This window comes from Sorex fumeus, unplaced genomic scaffold (assembly GCF_029834395.1).
Source record: "Sorex fumeus unplaced genomic scaffold, SorFum_2.1 ptg000128l, whole genome shotgun sequence".
NCBI classification, from domain to species: Eukaryota; Metazoa; Chordata; class Mammalia; order Eulipotyphla; family Soricidae; genus Sorex; species Sorex fumeus.
The window spans coordinates 21,687,064-21,699,682 of record NW_026606185.1 but is presented as its reverse complement, the minus strand read 5'-3'; the positions used below and the strand labels follow the sequence as shown (position 1 = coordinate 21,699,682).

Sequence of the window (12,619 nt, the reverse complement as noted above, 5' to 3'; positions counted from 1 at the left end):
CTTGGCAGTACTTACCAAGCTCTGCAGTGCAGTGTTTTGGAAGTTCATCCTAGTGATTTCTCAGGGTCATTGTGTAGGAGGATTCATTTCAGGAACTGACATTTTCTTATGGCTATGGCTGTTACTGAAAATATGCAATCTCCCAGAGTAGAGCTCTACTTCAAATGAAGGGAGAAAAGAAAAGGGAACAGGAAAGAAAAGAGGAGCAATTAGACTCATGTTGACATCCAGTCAAGGCAGGCTTGGGTATCCCCCAGAAGGCAGGTGAATAGGCTTTTAATCTGCATCTCCCTGTTGATAAGTGATGTGTTTTCTCCCTGTTGATAAGTGAACATCCTTTCCTATCCTCCAGAATTCTGTCAGAGAGTGTTCAGGGAGAGCTAATGTTCAGGTCAACCCTGCCTCAAAAAAAGACTTTTCTTTGGGGGTTCAATGCAGTAGGAAGAAAGCCATAAAGCTGATTCTCATCCTAGGCTTTTTTTTTTTTAGGAAATGGGGTTCAGGTGGAATTGGAGAACTTTCATGTAAAATGCCTCAAATTATCTTAATCTTCAGTACAGTATCTTGTAGCTGGTGTCACATCTTGTAAAAGCTGTCCACCAACAACCAGCAACAATACGGTGTTTACCCCCGCCCCCCCCCCCACACACACACTTGTCAAAACTCTCACACCAGCTCCACAGGTCCAGAGCCAGCCGCCATTGTATCTGCAGGGCAGGAGGTGAGAGCTCAGAAAACAGGTGAACATGATGTCTCTACGGTACCTAACTCATATTTGGCCTTCATAACCAGGGACAGACCCTACTGGTGGTCCCCCATGGCGACGTGGTATGGGGGGTAGAAATAGCCTCCTCTAGGAAGCCAAGATGGCTACCTCTTTAAATATTCTTAATTGATCCAGTTTTCATTACTTCTTTTCATCTTAGCATTCCAGAATTTAAATTAATTTAAAATCACAATCACAAAATCACAAATCATCCTGTTATTCGTTGATTGCCTTGAGCAGGCCCCAGTAATGTCTCCTTCATCCTAGCCCTGAGATTATATTCAAGGCTCTTTAGGAGAATGAGACCCATCATTGTTACTGGTATTTGGCATATTGGGTACGACACGGGGAGTTTGCCAGACTCTGCCATGTGGACAGGCTACATTCGGTAGCCTGCCAGTTTGTCCAAAGTAGGAATGAGATAATAAGATGTCATAATAAGATGTCGCACAGCCGCAAATGCGGCCGCGCAGTTCCGGGAGCTGATTTTTATAGTCTCTGAGTCTTGGCCGTTGATGGGATTACAAGGCGCCAGGGAGCCAGTTGGTGGGTGTGACCCCCGCCTACTGGAATTTGGAGGATCTGGGTGGAGGATGCTCGGCCCCAATCCCGAGTAGGCTTGGAGATCTCGGCCCCGGAACCCGTGTGGATTTGTCCCTCTGCCAGTACCTCCATGTGTGCGGAGAGTGGTCTCAGCATGGTGGTGGCTGGTCCTGGAGGTCTTTGGTTGCTGGAGCCCTGGTCGGGGCGGGGAGGAAAGCTCAACCCGCTCCCCTCCGTGGGGCCCCAGCGAGGACAGCCAGGCGCGGGGGCAGGACAAAACAATTCTTTACCGGGGGAGGTTTGAGACCATATCAGAGGTGCTCAGAGGCTATTCCAGTCTCTAGCCTCAGAAGTGAATGCTGATAGTGCTCAAAAAACCCTACATGTTTCTGGTGCCAGGGGCTGAACTGTGGTTGGCCACATATAAGGAAAGCAGCACCTATTTCTTTCTACCACATAAAAAGCAGTTATTTTTACAGAATTTCCTTAATTCATGATTGTATATTTGGTACTTTAAATCTAATTTCTGTGCAGAGTGATTTAATACTTTAACTTCATTTAAAAGAAAGGAGCTACTTTAAGGAAACTTAAACTATGGTATATCTACACAATGGAATACTTTGCAGCTGTTAGGAAAAATAAAGTTATGAAATTCACTTATAAATGGATGGACATGGAGAGTATCATGTGGAGTGAAATGAGTCAGGGAGGGGTAGACAAGAAATAATTGGACTGTGGTGGGATAGAAAGAATCATGATATGAGACTAACACCGAAGGATAGTAGAAACAGGAGGCCAACTTGCCAAGTGCTGGGGTGAAGGCAGTTGGGAAGGAGAAGGGACCACTATGACAAAAATAGTTGGAAATCATCACTTTGAATAAGAATTCTTTCCTGAAAATAGGTAAAGGAACAAACAGGATAACCTCTCAGTGTCTATATTGCAAACCATAACGCCTCAAGGCAGAAGGGGATGGGGGGGGGGAGGAGAGTGTGAGAGAGAGAGAGAGAGAGAGAGAGAGAGAGAGAGAGAGAGAGAGAGAGAGAGAGGAGAGATGCCTACCACAGAGGAAGGCTGGATGGGAGGGATTAGGAGGGTGGTAGGGTGGTAGGGAAATTGATGCTGGTAAATGTACTTGGGGAAGGGATGAGTGTAGGAACATTGTATGGCTGAATCCAATCATGAACAGCTTTGTAATACCCTATCTCACGACAATTCAATAACAAGTTTTTTAAAAAGAAAAATATCAAATCACTCTTCCTTGCAAAACTATTAAAAAAATAATAAAATAGCATGAACCATCTCATCACAGTGATTGGCAATGCAGATGCTGATGAACACCTGTTGATTGAATGTATGAAAAGAAGATAAGCAAGCCAACTATCTTACACTATAGGCGGAAAAGGAAATTGTTACTCTCTTTCAAGCTCAGAGGAAAAGGGAATGATCCATACCACTAATATGGGTTAAAGTTTTCTTTGTTAAGAAGAGGACAATATGAGCCTGGCTCTGTGTGTGCGCCCTTCAAGACACTAGCACTATAACAAGTCAAAGTCCAAGAACTGCAGACACCCCTCAGCCATTTGGAGTTTGAGCTGTCCCTGCCTATTACGCCAAAGCCTGAACCCCCCTTTCATGACCAGAGTCACTCAGGAACCTGGTTAAATTGATGACTTCCCAGAACTCATGCTGTAAGATTCAGATTCAATTGGATTGGACACGATGTACGCAGTAATTTGTATTTTTAATGAGCATCCCAGTGATTCTTATCACCTAAGAAGTTTGAGGAATCAATCATTGTTTCTGTCCTGTTCTACAATCAGGGCAGTTATTTTCTGGTACCTTTGATTTCAAAAGATCTGTAACTTATTGGGTATATTGCACTGCAGTTCTACCTTTCATTTTCCTCTGGATGACTCAAATGTGAGCTTCTGTTTATAAGGCAAGAAGAGGGCACTCCAAATTTCAGGGGTGTTCCGGCCACAGGAGTCACTTAACTTTAATACTAGGATGCGTATTGGTGCGGCAAATTTCATCGCTAAGGTCAGAGTTCAGGTAACCAGTCATCACCAGTCACCAGCCTTGGGAAGAGAATGAATCAGGGAGGTTTCATTTAACAAAGGCCTGTTGTTAATGGCCATTTTAGGTCAAAGAAGCTAAGAAAAAAATAGGCTCTACTTTAAAGTTTGCACCAGTAAGGGGCGGGGTGGGTGAGGGTGGGGTAAGATTAGTAAGGTTTTGTTGCAGTTTGCCTGTTTTCCTTCTTCACTGAATAGAAATCGGGCTCTCTTTGAAAGCAGGGTCAAGAGGTCTTGGTGGAAAAACAGGAAACGCTTCCAGAGAGGAACTCGCCGGCCTCTCGGGACTTTATTAAAGCCATCTGAGCCAACACGGTAGTGGCTGCGTGGCTGGGGTGCTTCTCACTGGGCACTCTCCTTGCGTACACAGCCAGACCGCAGGCACCGAGGCCCGCGTCTCCTCCCCGAGGTGTCACACCCAGCCCCGAGCTCGCGAGAGGCGGCGGCACCGGCGGCAGGGGGCGGGTCGGTCCCCGCGATTCCCTTACAAGGCGCTGAGCGAGCCGGCGCCGCCCGGCCCGCGCCCCGGCACGTCGCGCCCAGCCCCCACGCGGGCCCAACCATCTAGCTGCCGGGGAGGGGGGGCGCGCGGCCCGGGTGGGGGCGTACGGAAAGCCCGGGCCGCAGTCCTGGGTTGCAAAAGGCCAGCGCACACTCTCCTGCATCCGAGTGCCACCCCGTCGGGCTGCCCCCCTGAGCACGCGGCCCACCTAGCGCCCCTCGGCCACGGCCGCGCCGTCGCCACCCCCGTACCACCGCTAGGAGGCGGGACCCGCGCGCGGGCGGGGAACGGGCCGTAGCCGCTTCCTTCCGCTGGGCTCCGGGAGGCCGGAAGTGCTGTGTCCAGGACCGGACGGCAGCGCTCGGGCGGTTCCCAGGACGTTTCTCAGGTGCTCGGCTCCTCGCGTCTGTGCCGGTGAGTGCTGCTCGGAGTCGGGCATCTGCGGGCCCAGGAAAGCGGGCCGGGGGGGGGGGGGGGGGGCAGCCGCTTCCCCGGGTCGGATCCTGCCGTCGCCCAGGCTTGGGGCACGGCAAATGGAGCTGGGCGCCTTGGCGCCGGAGGCCGGGCGACAGCCGCGCCCGCGAAACCCGAGCCGGCGGCGCCGACTCCCCGCCTAAGTTTAGTTGCTCGCGTCAGCTGGTGGGCTGCCTTCCGCGCCCACCCGCCCGCAGCTGTTGCTGCAGCTGTGTGCCTGCATGCTGGAGGAGCAACCAACTCAAGATTAGCAACTTCCTCAGCTCAGGCTCACTTAAGTAATTAGAACAGTGGGGAGAAAGGAGTGACGTGGACGGAGAATTCAGGGTGTAGTCTGCGGCTTGAGAAAAATTCCGTAGCGGGCTTAGCCCAACTGCCCAGAGGTTTCTTTTCATAATGGGCTGAGTAGGTGTGTGAAAAAGCATGGATCAGTTTCACAGACCCTTGGAACACAGGGGTACATTCCGTTGAAATTTTACAGGAACGGTATTTTTATATGTGAGGGTGACCAGAATGACTTACTTCTTTGATAGAGTGACTGTTTCCTTTTCTGTGTTTAATCTTGTGGGAAATGTTAGATAAATCTTAACCCGGAAAGCTTTCTTCTTCCAAAAGTGAGGCTTTGCTGGTACAGTGAACCTCGGGAACCCATCGCCTTTGTCAAAGGCAAAGAACTTTTTGGGTGTGGCAGTCAAAGAGCACCGAGACTGCCTGCCACCGGAAGTTTGCGCAGAAACTGAAAACTTGGTGTAGTTAGAACGTGCCAACCTAAACATGTATTTTTAAGAAACCTGTGGTTGCCATCAATTTACGTACACTTAACTTAGGGAAGAAAAAAAAATAATGATTAAATAAAACTACTTTTGGAATGAATTTGGAAAGCCCACCAAACACTGTGTTATACATAAGACACAGTGAAAGTTTTTCTTAGAGACTAAATGTTAACCCAAATATCCGTTTGAAGTTTCTTTTAAAAAGGCTGTCAATTACTTTATATTTATTATAATTACAAGTGTTGGATTCTAACTAAAGGAATCTAATGTTAGTGTAGATAACCCCATTTTATATTTAAAATATCTAGATTTTAAATATTCTCAGGTTACTCTGTGTGGGGAAAGTTTTTGAGTATTTTAATTTTCCAAATCTTTGTTGTAATTTAGTCTTGTATCCTTCCTTTTGTATAATGATTGTCTTTCTGGCTAAATCAGCCAAAAAAAATTCTTCTATCTCGTCTAAAACTAGAGTATCAGTTTGTAAATTTAAACTTTTTATCACCATAGGGTTTCATTTTCTCATCTAAAATATTACATATTTCGTAGAATGCTATTCAGTAGGTCTGCTTCAAGTTTAATAGTTACGTACCTGTACATCTTAGGATGCTTCAGAGTAGACTCTAGACTAATTCAGAACCAGCAGAAATTCCAGGTTTACATAGGAATCTGGAGTTTCACCCTAATTTTCTAAACTTCTGTTAGAAGTGTGCATTTACTAAAAGTTTATTAGGGGAAGAGAGTACAATCTCAATTTGAGCAAAATGAAAATGAAAAGTGAGCTAGAACTATATAGCAAAGGAACAGTAACAGTATCATAAGTAATCTGCTTTGGGGATCAGAGCACTGGACCTGATTTTGCTTTCTTGTCAGCAGTGTTGATTTCCTTTAAAGATTGATAGGTAAAGGTAAAGGTAAAGGCCCTCCCGTTGATCGTCGATTTGCTCGAGCGGGCCCAGTAACGTCTCCATTGGAGACTTTGTTGTTACTGTGTCTGGCATATCGAATACTCTCGGTAGCTTGCCGGGCTCTCCGAGAGGGGCGGAGGAATTGAACTCGGGTCGGCCATGTTGGCCGCTTGTAAGGCGAACGCCCTACCCGCTGTGCTATCAAAAAAAAAGAAGCCACAGTTTGGAACAACTGTGAAGCTAAACTCCCTAACAATGAAAAGTTCCAGGTTTCTGGTGCAAGACCGACTCCTAAATCTGAATCTAATCCCATTGAACAAATAAAGGCCAGATAATAACTTGCCCAAAATTACATTATTGATTTTGGTAGGATTAAAGCTAGACACTTTGTGCCTTATAAATAGCTCGAGATTATCAAGGTCTTCATCTTTGCTCCACCACTCTAATCTTTTAGAAACATTCAGTGTTCTTTTCTGGACGTACTATATTTGATAATTATGTACCACCGTTAGTTTTTTCTTTGTCACCTGAGAGTCATATCTCTGGAATGAAACAGTAATGTCTAGTAAATTAAACCAATTATCTTACTTTTTAATGGATATATTTACCAACAATAAAACTCACTGAAGATAGAACACTGATTTTACATTTCTTAATTCTTAATAGTATTATACAATAGGGACAATTCGTATACCTAAGGTGCTGCCTTGTCTGCAGCAGAACCCAGTTAGATCCCCAGAACCACATTTGTGCCCTTGAGCAATGCTAGAAGTGATTCCCTGAGTACAGAGCCGGAAGTAAGCCTAAACACCACTGAGTGTGGCTCAGGTTGAGTTAGGTTCAGCTTCACATACCAGGCAGCACCACCCATTTGTGATTTCCTGGCACCCAGCAGCCAGGTGTGTGGTGAAACCAAAGTGTGAGTGAGATCTCACTACTTGTTCCCATGATTCTGGATCGTTGCAACAATAGCAAAGGGGAAGGAAAAACTTTAGAGGAAATACATCAAGACTGAAATACATATATATTACTTTCTAACCAGTATTCACCTTCTGGTTTGTCACTTAGCCCTCCATAGCTGCAGGCCAGCAGGGCTGCACTTGGTGGTGACTGGGGCGTGAGGGGTTTCCCATGGTCCTGGGGCCTCTATGTACAGTGTACCCACTCTAGCACCAAACTCAGAGTTTAAAGAAGGTATCAAGTACCCTCACCAGATTTAGTAGTATTTTATAGATTAAAAGATAGGTTGTCTTGGCCTTTTGTTCTTTTATTCTCATTGTCTTAAAAACAAACTTAAAATTCTGCAGCTTGGGGGGATGAAAGTATCTTCAGGCAGAGCAGACTATTTTGAAAGATGTACATTAGTTTGCAGACATGGCATGCCTAGACTGATAAGCCTCTTCAGGGCTCAACTCTCACAAGTCCTTTGAGCATATATGTATATATGAGATGGAGAAGAAATATGAACCTTATGTACATCCTGCTCTTTTTAAAACTCTATTTTAGAGACTGGGCTGGAGCGAGGGTGTTTGCCTTGCATGCAACTGACCGGGGGTTTGATTCCTCTGCCCCTCTCAGAGAGCCTGGCAAATTGCCTAGAGTATCTTTGCCCTTAGGGCAAAGCCTGACAAGCTACTGCTTACCTATTTGATAGGACAAAAACAGTAACAACAAGTCTCACAATTTGTTGTGAGACATTACTGGTGCCTGCTCAGGGCAATCGATGAACAACGGGAGGACAGTGCTACAGTGCAGTGCTATTTTAGAGACAAAGTACAGCACTACCTAGTTTAGGTATTCAAGGGATTTACTGCCCCCAAGCACAGAATGAAAACATGCTTTCAAGGATGTGTAGGGGGTCAGAGAGATAGCATAAACTTGGTAAGACAATTGCCTAGCACATGGCCAACTGTGGTTCAATCCCTAGTACCATATTATAGTCCTCAGAACACCACCAGGAGTGACCCTAAGCCCAGAGCATTTGCTGGGTGTGGCCCAACCATCCCCATTCTCCAATAACTATAAATAACCTCTGAAAGGATGATTAGAGGAAACTAGGCAATTAGGGAGGAATGTTTATCATGGCTGCTGTGTCCTGTAGTTTATATCTTCGCAAAACATGTTCCAGTGTACCACTAAAGCTGGAATATTGGATGGAATGTGTGACTATCACTTGTGGAATTTCCTGCTAAAATACGAGAACTGATTTGGCTAAAAAAATTTTCTGGGTAGAGCTTCTCTGATTATTTCCATAATTGAATTTAGTCAGAGTAATGCGGTTTATCCCAGAAAGAATCTAAGAAATGTCATATTTAACTGATGTGACAGACACATTGTATTCTAAGGTCACTTTGCAGTGCTGAGATCTAGGTAGCACTTCATTCTTTGCGGTCCACAGATTTATTTATAGAGCAAGGGCTTAGTGTTTTGCTACATCACGGCTAAATGTTGTTTTCAGAACGTAAGCTTTAAAATTGTTAGCTTGGTCAGAGAGTGAAATCAATAGCACCTATTTTAGACCTGCTTGGAAGAATATAACTCAATACAGTGTCTTAGTCTTGTGAGAGGTTTTGCAGACTACCACTCCAACATTAGAAGGATGGTACGGTAAAATTTTATTACCTGATGATTAATGAGATTTTTCTATTTTAAACAAAGTTTTATAATCTTAAAAATTGAATGTTGAAATTGTCATTTTATTATGTATTAGTCACTTTATGTTTAACTTAAAACTTAGAGATAAATATAAATTGTTAGCAATAAGTTTTCTGTTCTTAAAATGTTTCTAAAGGTCTTGAAAGTTAATTTCTTAAAAAACTTCAGCTGATTTTTGTAGAGGATTTAGTTATTTTAAATTATTTAACTTGACTGCACACCGTTGGTTTGAACAGAGTGAAAATAAGCATTTTAAAAACCTTTTCATTAGCTTTTCAACAGATAAGTCTCTTGAAACTATTTTGGTTCCAGAAGTGAGAGCATTAAAATAAATGTTAGTTACAAGTAGAAGAGTGAAATTTGGCAATAAAGATAAGGAGCTGAAGCCCTGTTGTTCCTGTTTCTACTTTCTGTCTACTTGAAAGGGGACAACTTTAATTTAGGGCAGGGCTATTAAAAAAATAGATCTTACCAGATAAATTTGTGTTTCTCAACATTCCTGGCACTCTTCTATACTCAGAAGTATAGATCTAGCACTTTTTCCTCAGTACTTGTGTTGGGTTTTTTATTTTGTCTTCTGTTATATTATTGGGTAGTAGTTTGGTTATCCTTTATTAAATTAGGCTGTATATACACCAGTACTTGGGACATGCAATCTGCAATACGCTCTGAGCTATGAATGTTGATTGTAGTTTGGAATTTGAAGATACTGATGAATTGACTTATTTAATACTAAAGTTAGTAAATGTTAAAGCTACTAAGAATGTTGAACCTTAAAGAATTTTAAGTTAATTTTCTCTATGCAGTTTGGTTCTGTGAGTAATGTTATTATTAACTGTGAAGTTTTTGCTGAGTGCTGCTATCATGAGTAGTTTTTAGACTCATAGCTAACTTACTTACACATACCAGATTGATTCCATTTTTTTGGGTCATACCCGGTGATGCACAGGGGTTACTCCCGGCTCTGCACTCAGGAGTTACTCCTGGTGGTGCTCAGGGGATCATATGGGGTGCTGGGAATCGAACCTGGGTTGGCCGCGTACAAGGCAAACACCCTACCCATTGTGCTATCTCTCCAGTCCCAATTCCATTTTCTTCTTAACCTTTTCTCTTGAAATCCTTTTCCTAGGATTTAACCGCCACCATGTCGAGCAAAAGGGCAAAGACCAAGACCACCAAGAAGCGCCCCCAGCGCGCAACATCCAATGTGTTTGCAATGTTTGACCAGTCACAGATTCAGGAGTTTAAAGAGGCCTTCAACATGATTGATCAGAACAGAGACGGTTTCATTGACAAGGAAGATCTGCATGATATGCTTGCCTCCCTGGGTAATAATCTAATTAATATATTAGAATTTTGTGATACCTTTTATGTTGTGAAACCAATCTAGTGTTGTGGTTGACAGAGTCAGATTTTTAAAGAGTAAATAGTGGCCAGACTGATCGCATAGTGGGTAGGGGGCTTGCCTTGCATGAAACTGACCAGGATTTGATTCCCATCACCCATATGGTTCCTCAAACATTGCCAGGAATATATTCCTGAGCACAGAGCTAAGAGTAACCCCTAAGCATCACAAATAAAGAAATGAATAAATACATTTTAAAAAGTAAAAGGAATGATCTTTTAACAACCTTCAGACTTCTAAGGATGGAGTGGGGATTGGCATTGTGTGTGGGGGGGGGGCGGGAAACACTGATCTGATTATAAAACTGTTATCTCTTGTCACCCTGTAGAATAGTAAATAATCTATAGGCTCACTATAAACCTGGTTCATTGAGAATACTTACCCAAGTATTTTTACATTTGTGAATTCAAGCAGCATAACTGTGTAAACAATATTTCTTGCTAAATATGCATGTGATTAATAATTGATGCATTTTGTGGTACAGTTAAAATTATGACTTTTTTGTTAAGGGAAAAATCCAACCGATGAGTATCTAGATGCCATGATGAATGAGGCTCCAGGTCCCATAAATTTTACCATGTTTCTCACGATGTTTGGTGAGAAGTTAAATGGCACAGATCCAGAAGATGTCATCAGAAATGCCTTTGCTTGCTTTGATGAAGAAGCCACTGGTAAGTCAGAGACAACTTTTAATTACCAAGTGAGCCAATTTTTATAGTAACTACATACATAATAACTAAAACTGTGATATATTACCCTTAATACCGGCCGCTCGACATCTTATCAGAACTTTTTTTTATGACATCTTATTGTCTCATTCCTACTTTGGACAAACTTGCAGGCTATTGAATGTAGCCTGCCCACAGGGCAGAGTCTGGCAAACTCCCCGTGGCCTACCAAATATGCCAAATACCAGTAACAATGATGGGTCTCATTCTCCTAAAGAGCCTTGAATATAATCTCAGGGCTAGGATGAAAGAGACGTTACTGGGGCCTGCTCAAGGCAATCGACGAATAACAGGATGATGAAATTAAATGAAATGAAATACCCTTTTACTTGTTTTTAAGTATTTGTCCTCCTTTCCCCCCATTTTTGCTTTGTTTTGTACTGGTTTTTTCTATGGCATATTAATTACTTCTACCCCCAAATAATATTCAATTTAATGGGTGTATTTTAAAGTTATTTTATAAACTTACTCCTTTATTTGAATAACTTCAAAAGTATTTAATGTTAGTGAGTATGCTGAATGAATAACTTTTAGTTACTCTTAGAACAGTCTTAGAGTTTAAATTACTATGGGCTGTGACACCAGCACAGTCCTTTGTTTAATTATCACATATCTCTCAGCTGTCGTACAACAATTTTAATCTGATATATAACTTTCTTGCAAGCTCCTCTACTAATAATTGTGCTAACTTGAGGGATGGGTGTTAGATCACTGTGTGATTGTAACTGAGACATGAAAGCCTGTAACCATATCTCACGGTGAATCAATAAAATTTAAAATAATAATAATAATTGTGCTAACTTGCGCCTGCCACTTCTGTTTTTCTCATTACACCATAACTCTCTTGTAATGGAACTCTCTAGATTAAGAAGGGGTTAAGGTTGGGAAGGGGCAGTCAAAGAAGACAACTTTTTTTTCTCTTAATGGCATAATCTTTTATCAAGAGATGAGAAGGATGTGAATGCAAGCTGATACAGAGAAGAGCGGGTTCAGAACATGCTGCTAACAAAGGCTGGAGAGATAGTACAGTGAGGGGCTTACTTTGCACTTGGGGCTTACTTTGCACTTGATGACCCAAGTTCAATTGCCAGCACCGTTTTGGTACCTGGAGCACTGCTAGAAGTGATCCCTGAGCACTGCTGGGTGTGACACATGTTGCTAAGTATGTGGAAACCTCATATTTCATATATTTACATATTGATAGAATGTGTTTGGTCTCACATAGATATTCCATACAATTTACTTTCTTGTTAGCATGAATTTTGATTCCCATTTCTTTATTCTTTAGGTACCATCCAGGAAGATTATCTGAGAGAACTGCTTACCACAATGGGAGATCGATTTACAGATGAGGAAGTGGATGAGCTGTATAGAGAAGCACCTATTGACAAAAAGGGAAATTTTAATTACATTGAGTTCACACGCATCCTCAAACATGGAGCGAAAGACAAAGATGACTGAAAAGAACTTCACTTTCCAGCCAAAAGCTCCTTATTGCCAATTTGGGTATTTCTGAGATTTTCTCTTAGAGCCTATTGCATGTTCTTAGCTTTTGCCTTTTCTTATTGTATTTATTCTCAGCCATTTTGGGCACATGCATCTCTATAATCAGACTGGAAACGGGACTTACTGTCATTTACAGAATAGAAAATAGGGTAATTTAACTTACCATCTCCTCTCCCCCAAAATAACTGCACACAAAATCTGTACACAGAGTCAATATATTTTTTCAGAGAAGGTTATTCACCCAATTTTTTCTGAATCATAATTAAACTTTATGATAAAAACTT

General features: G+C 42.5%; 1 protein-coding gene across 2 annotated transcripts; it reads left to right on the top strand.

Annotated features, from left to right (window-relative positions):
• Positions 1-4,204: 4,204 nt before the first annotated feature.
• Positions 4,205-12,619, top strand: LOC130045268 (myosin regulatory light polypeptide 9). 2 transcript variants are annotated; one of them, XM_056138022.1, is made up of 4 exons: positions 4,205-4,303; positions 9,826-10,024; positions 10,611-10,772; positions 12,118-12,619. In XM_056138022.1, exons 2-4 carry the CDS (start codon positions 9,841-9,843, stop codon positions 12,288-12,290), a joined length of 519 nt encoding a protein of 172 aa, XP_055993997.1. In that variant the 5' UTR covers positions 4,205-4,303; positions 9,826-9,840; the 3' UTR covers positions 12,291-12,619. The 2 variants fall into 2 exon arrangements, with proteins under 2 accessions (XP_055993997.1, XP_055993996.1); XM_056138021.1 differs by lacking the exon at positions 4,205-4,303 and adding an exon at positions 8,511-8,643.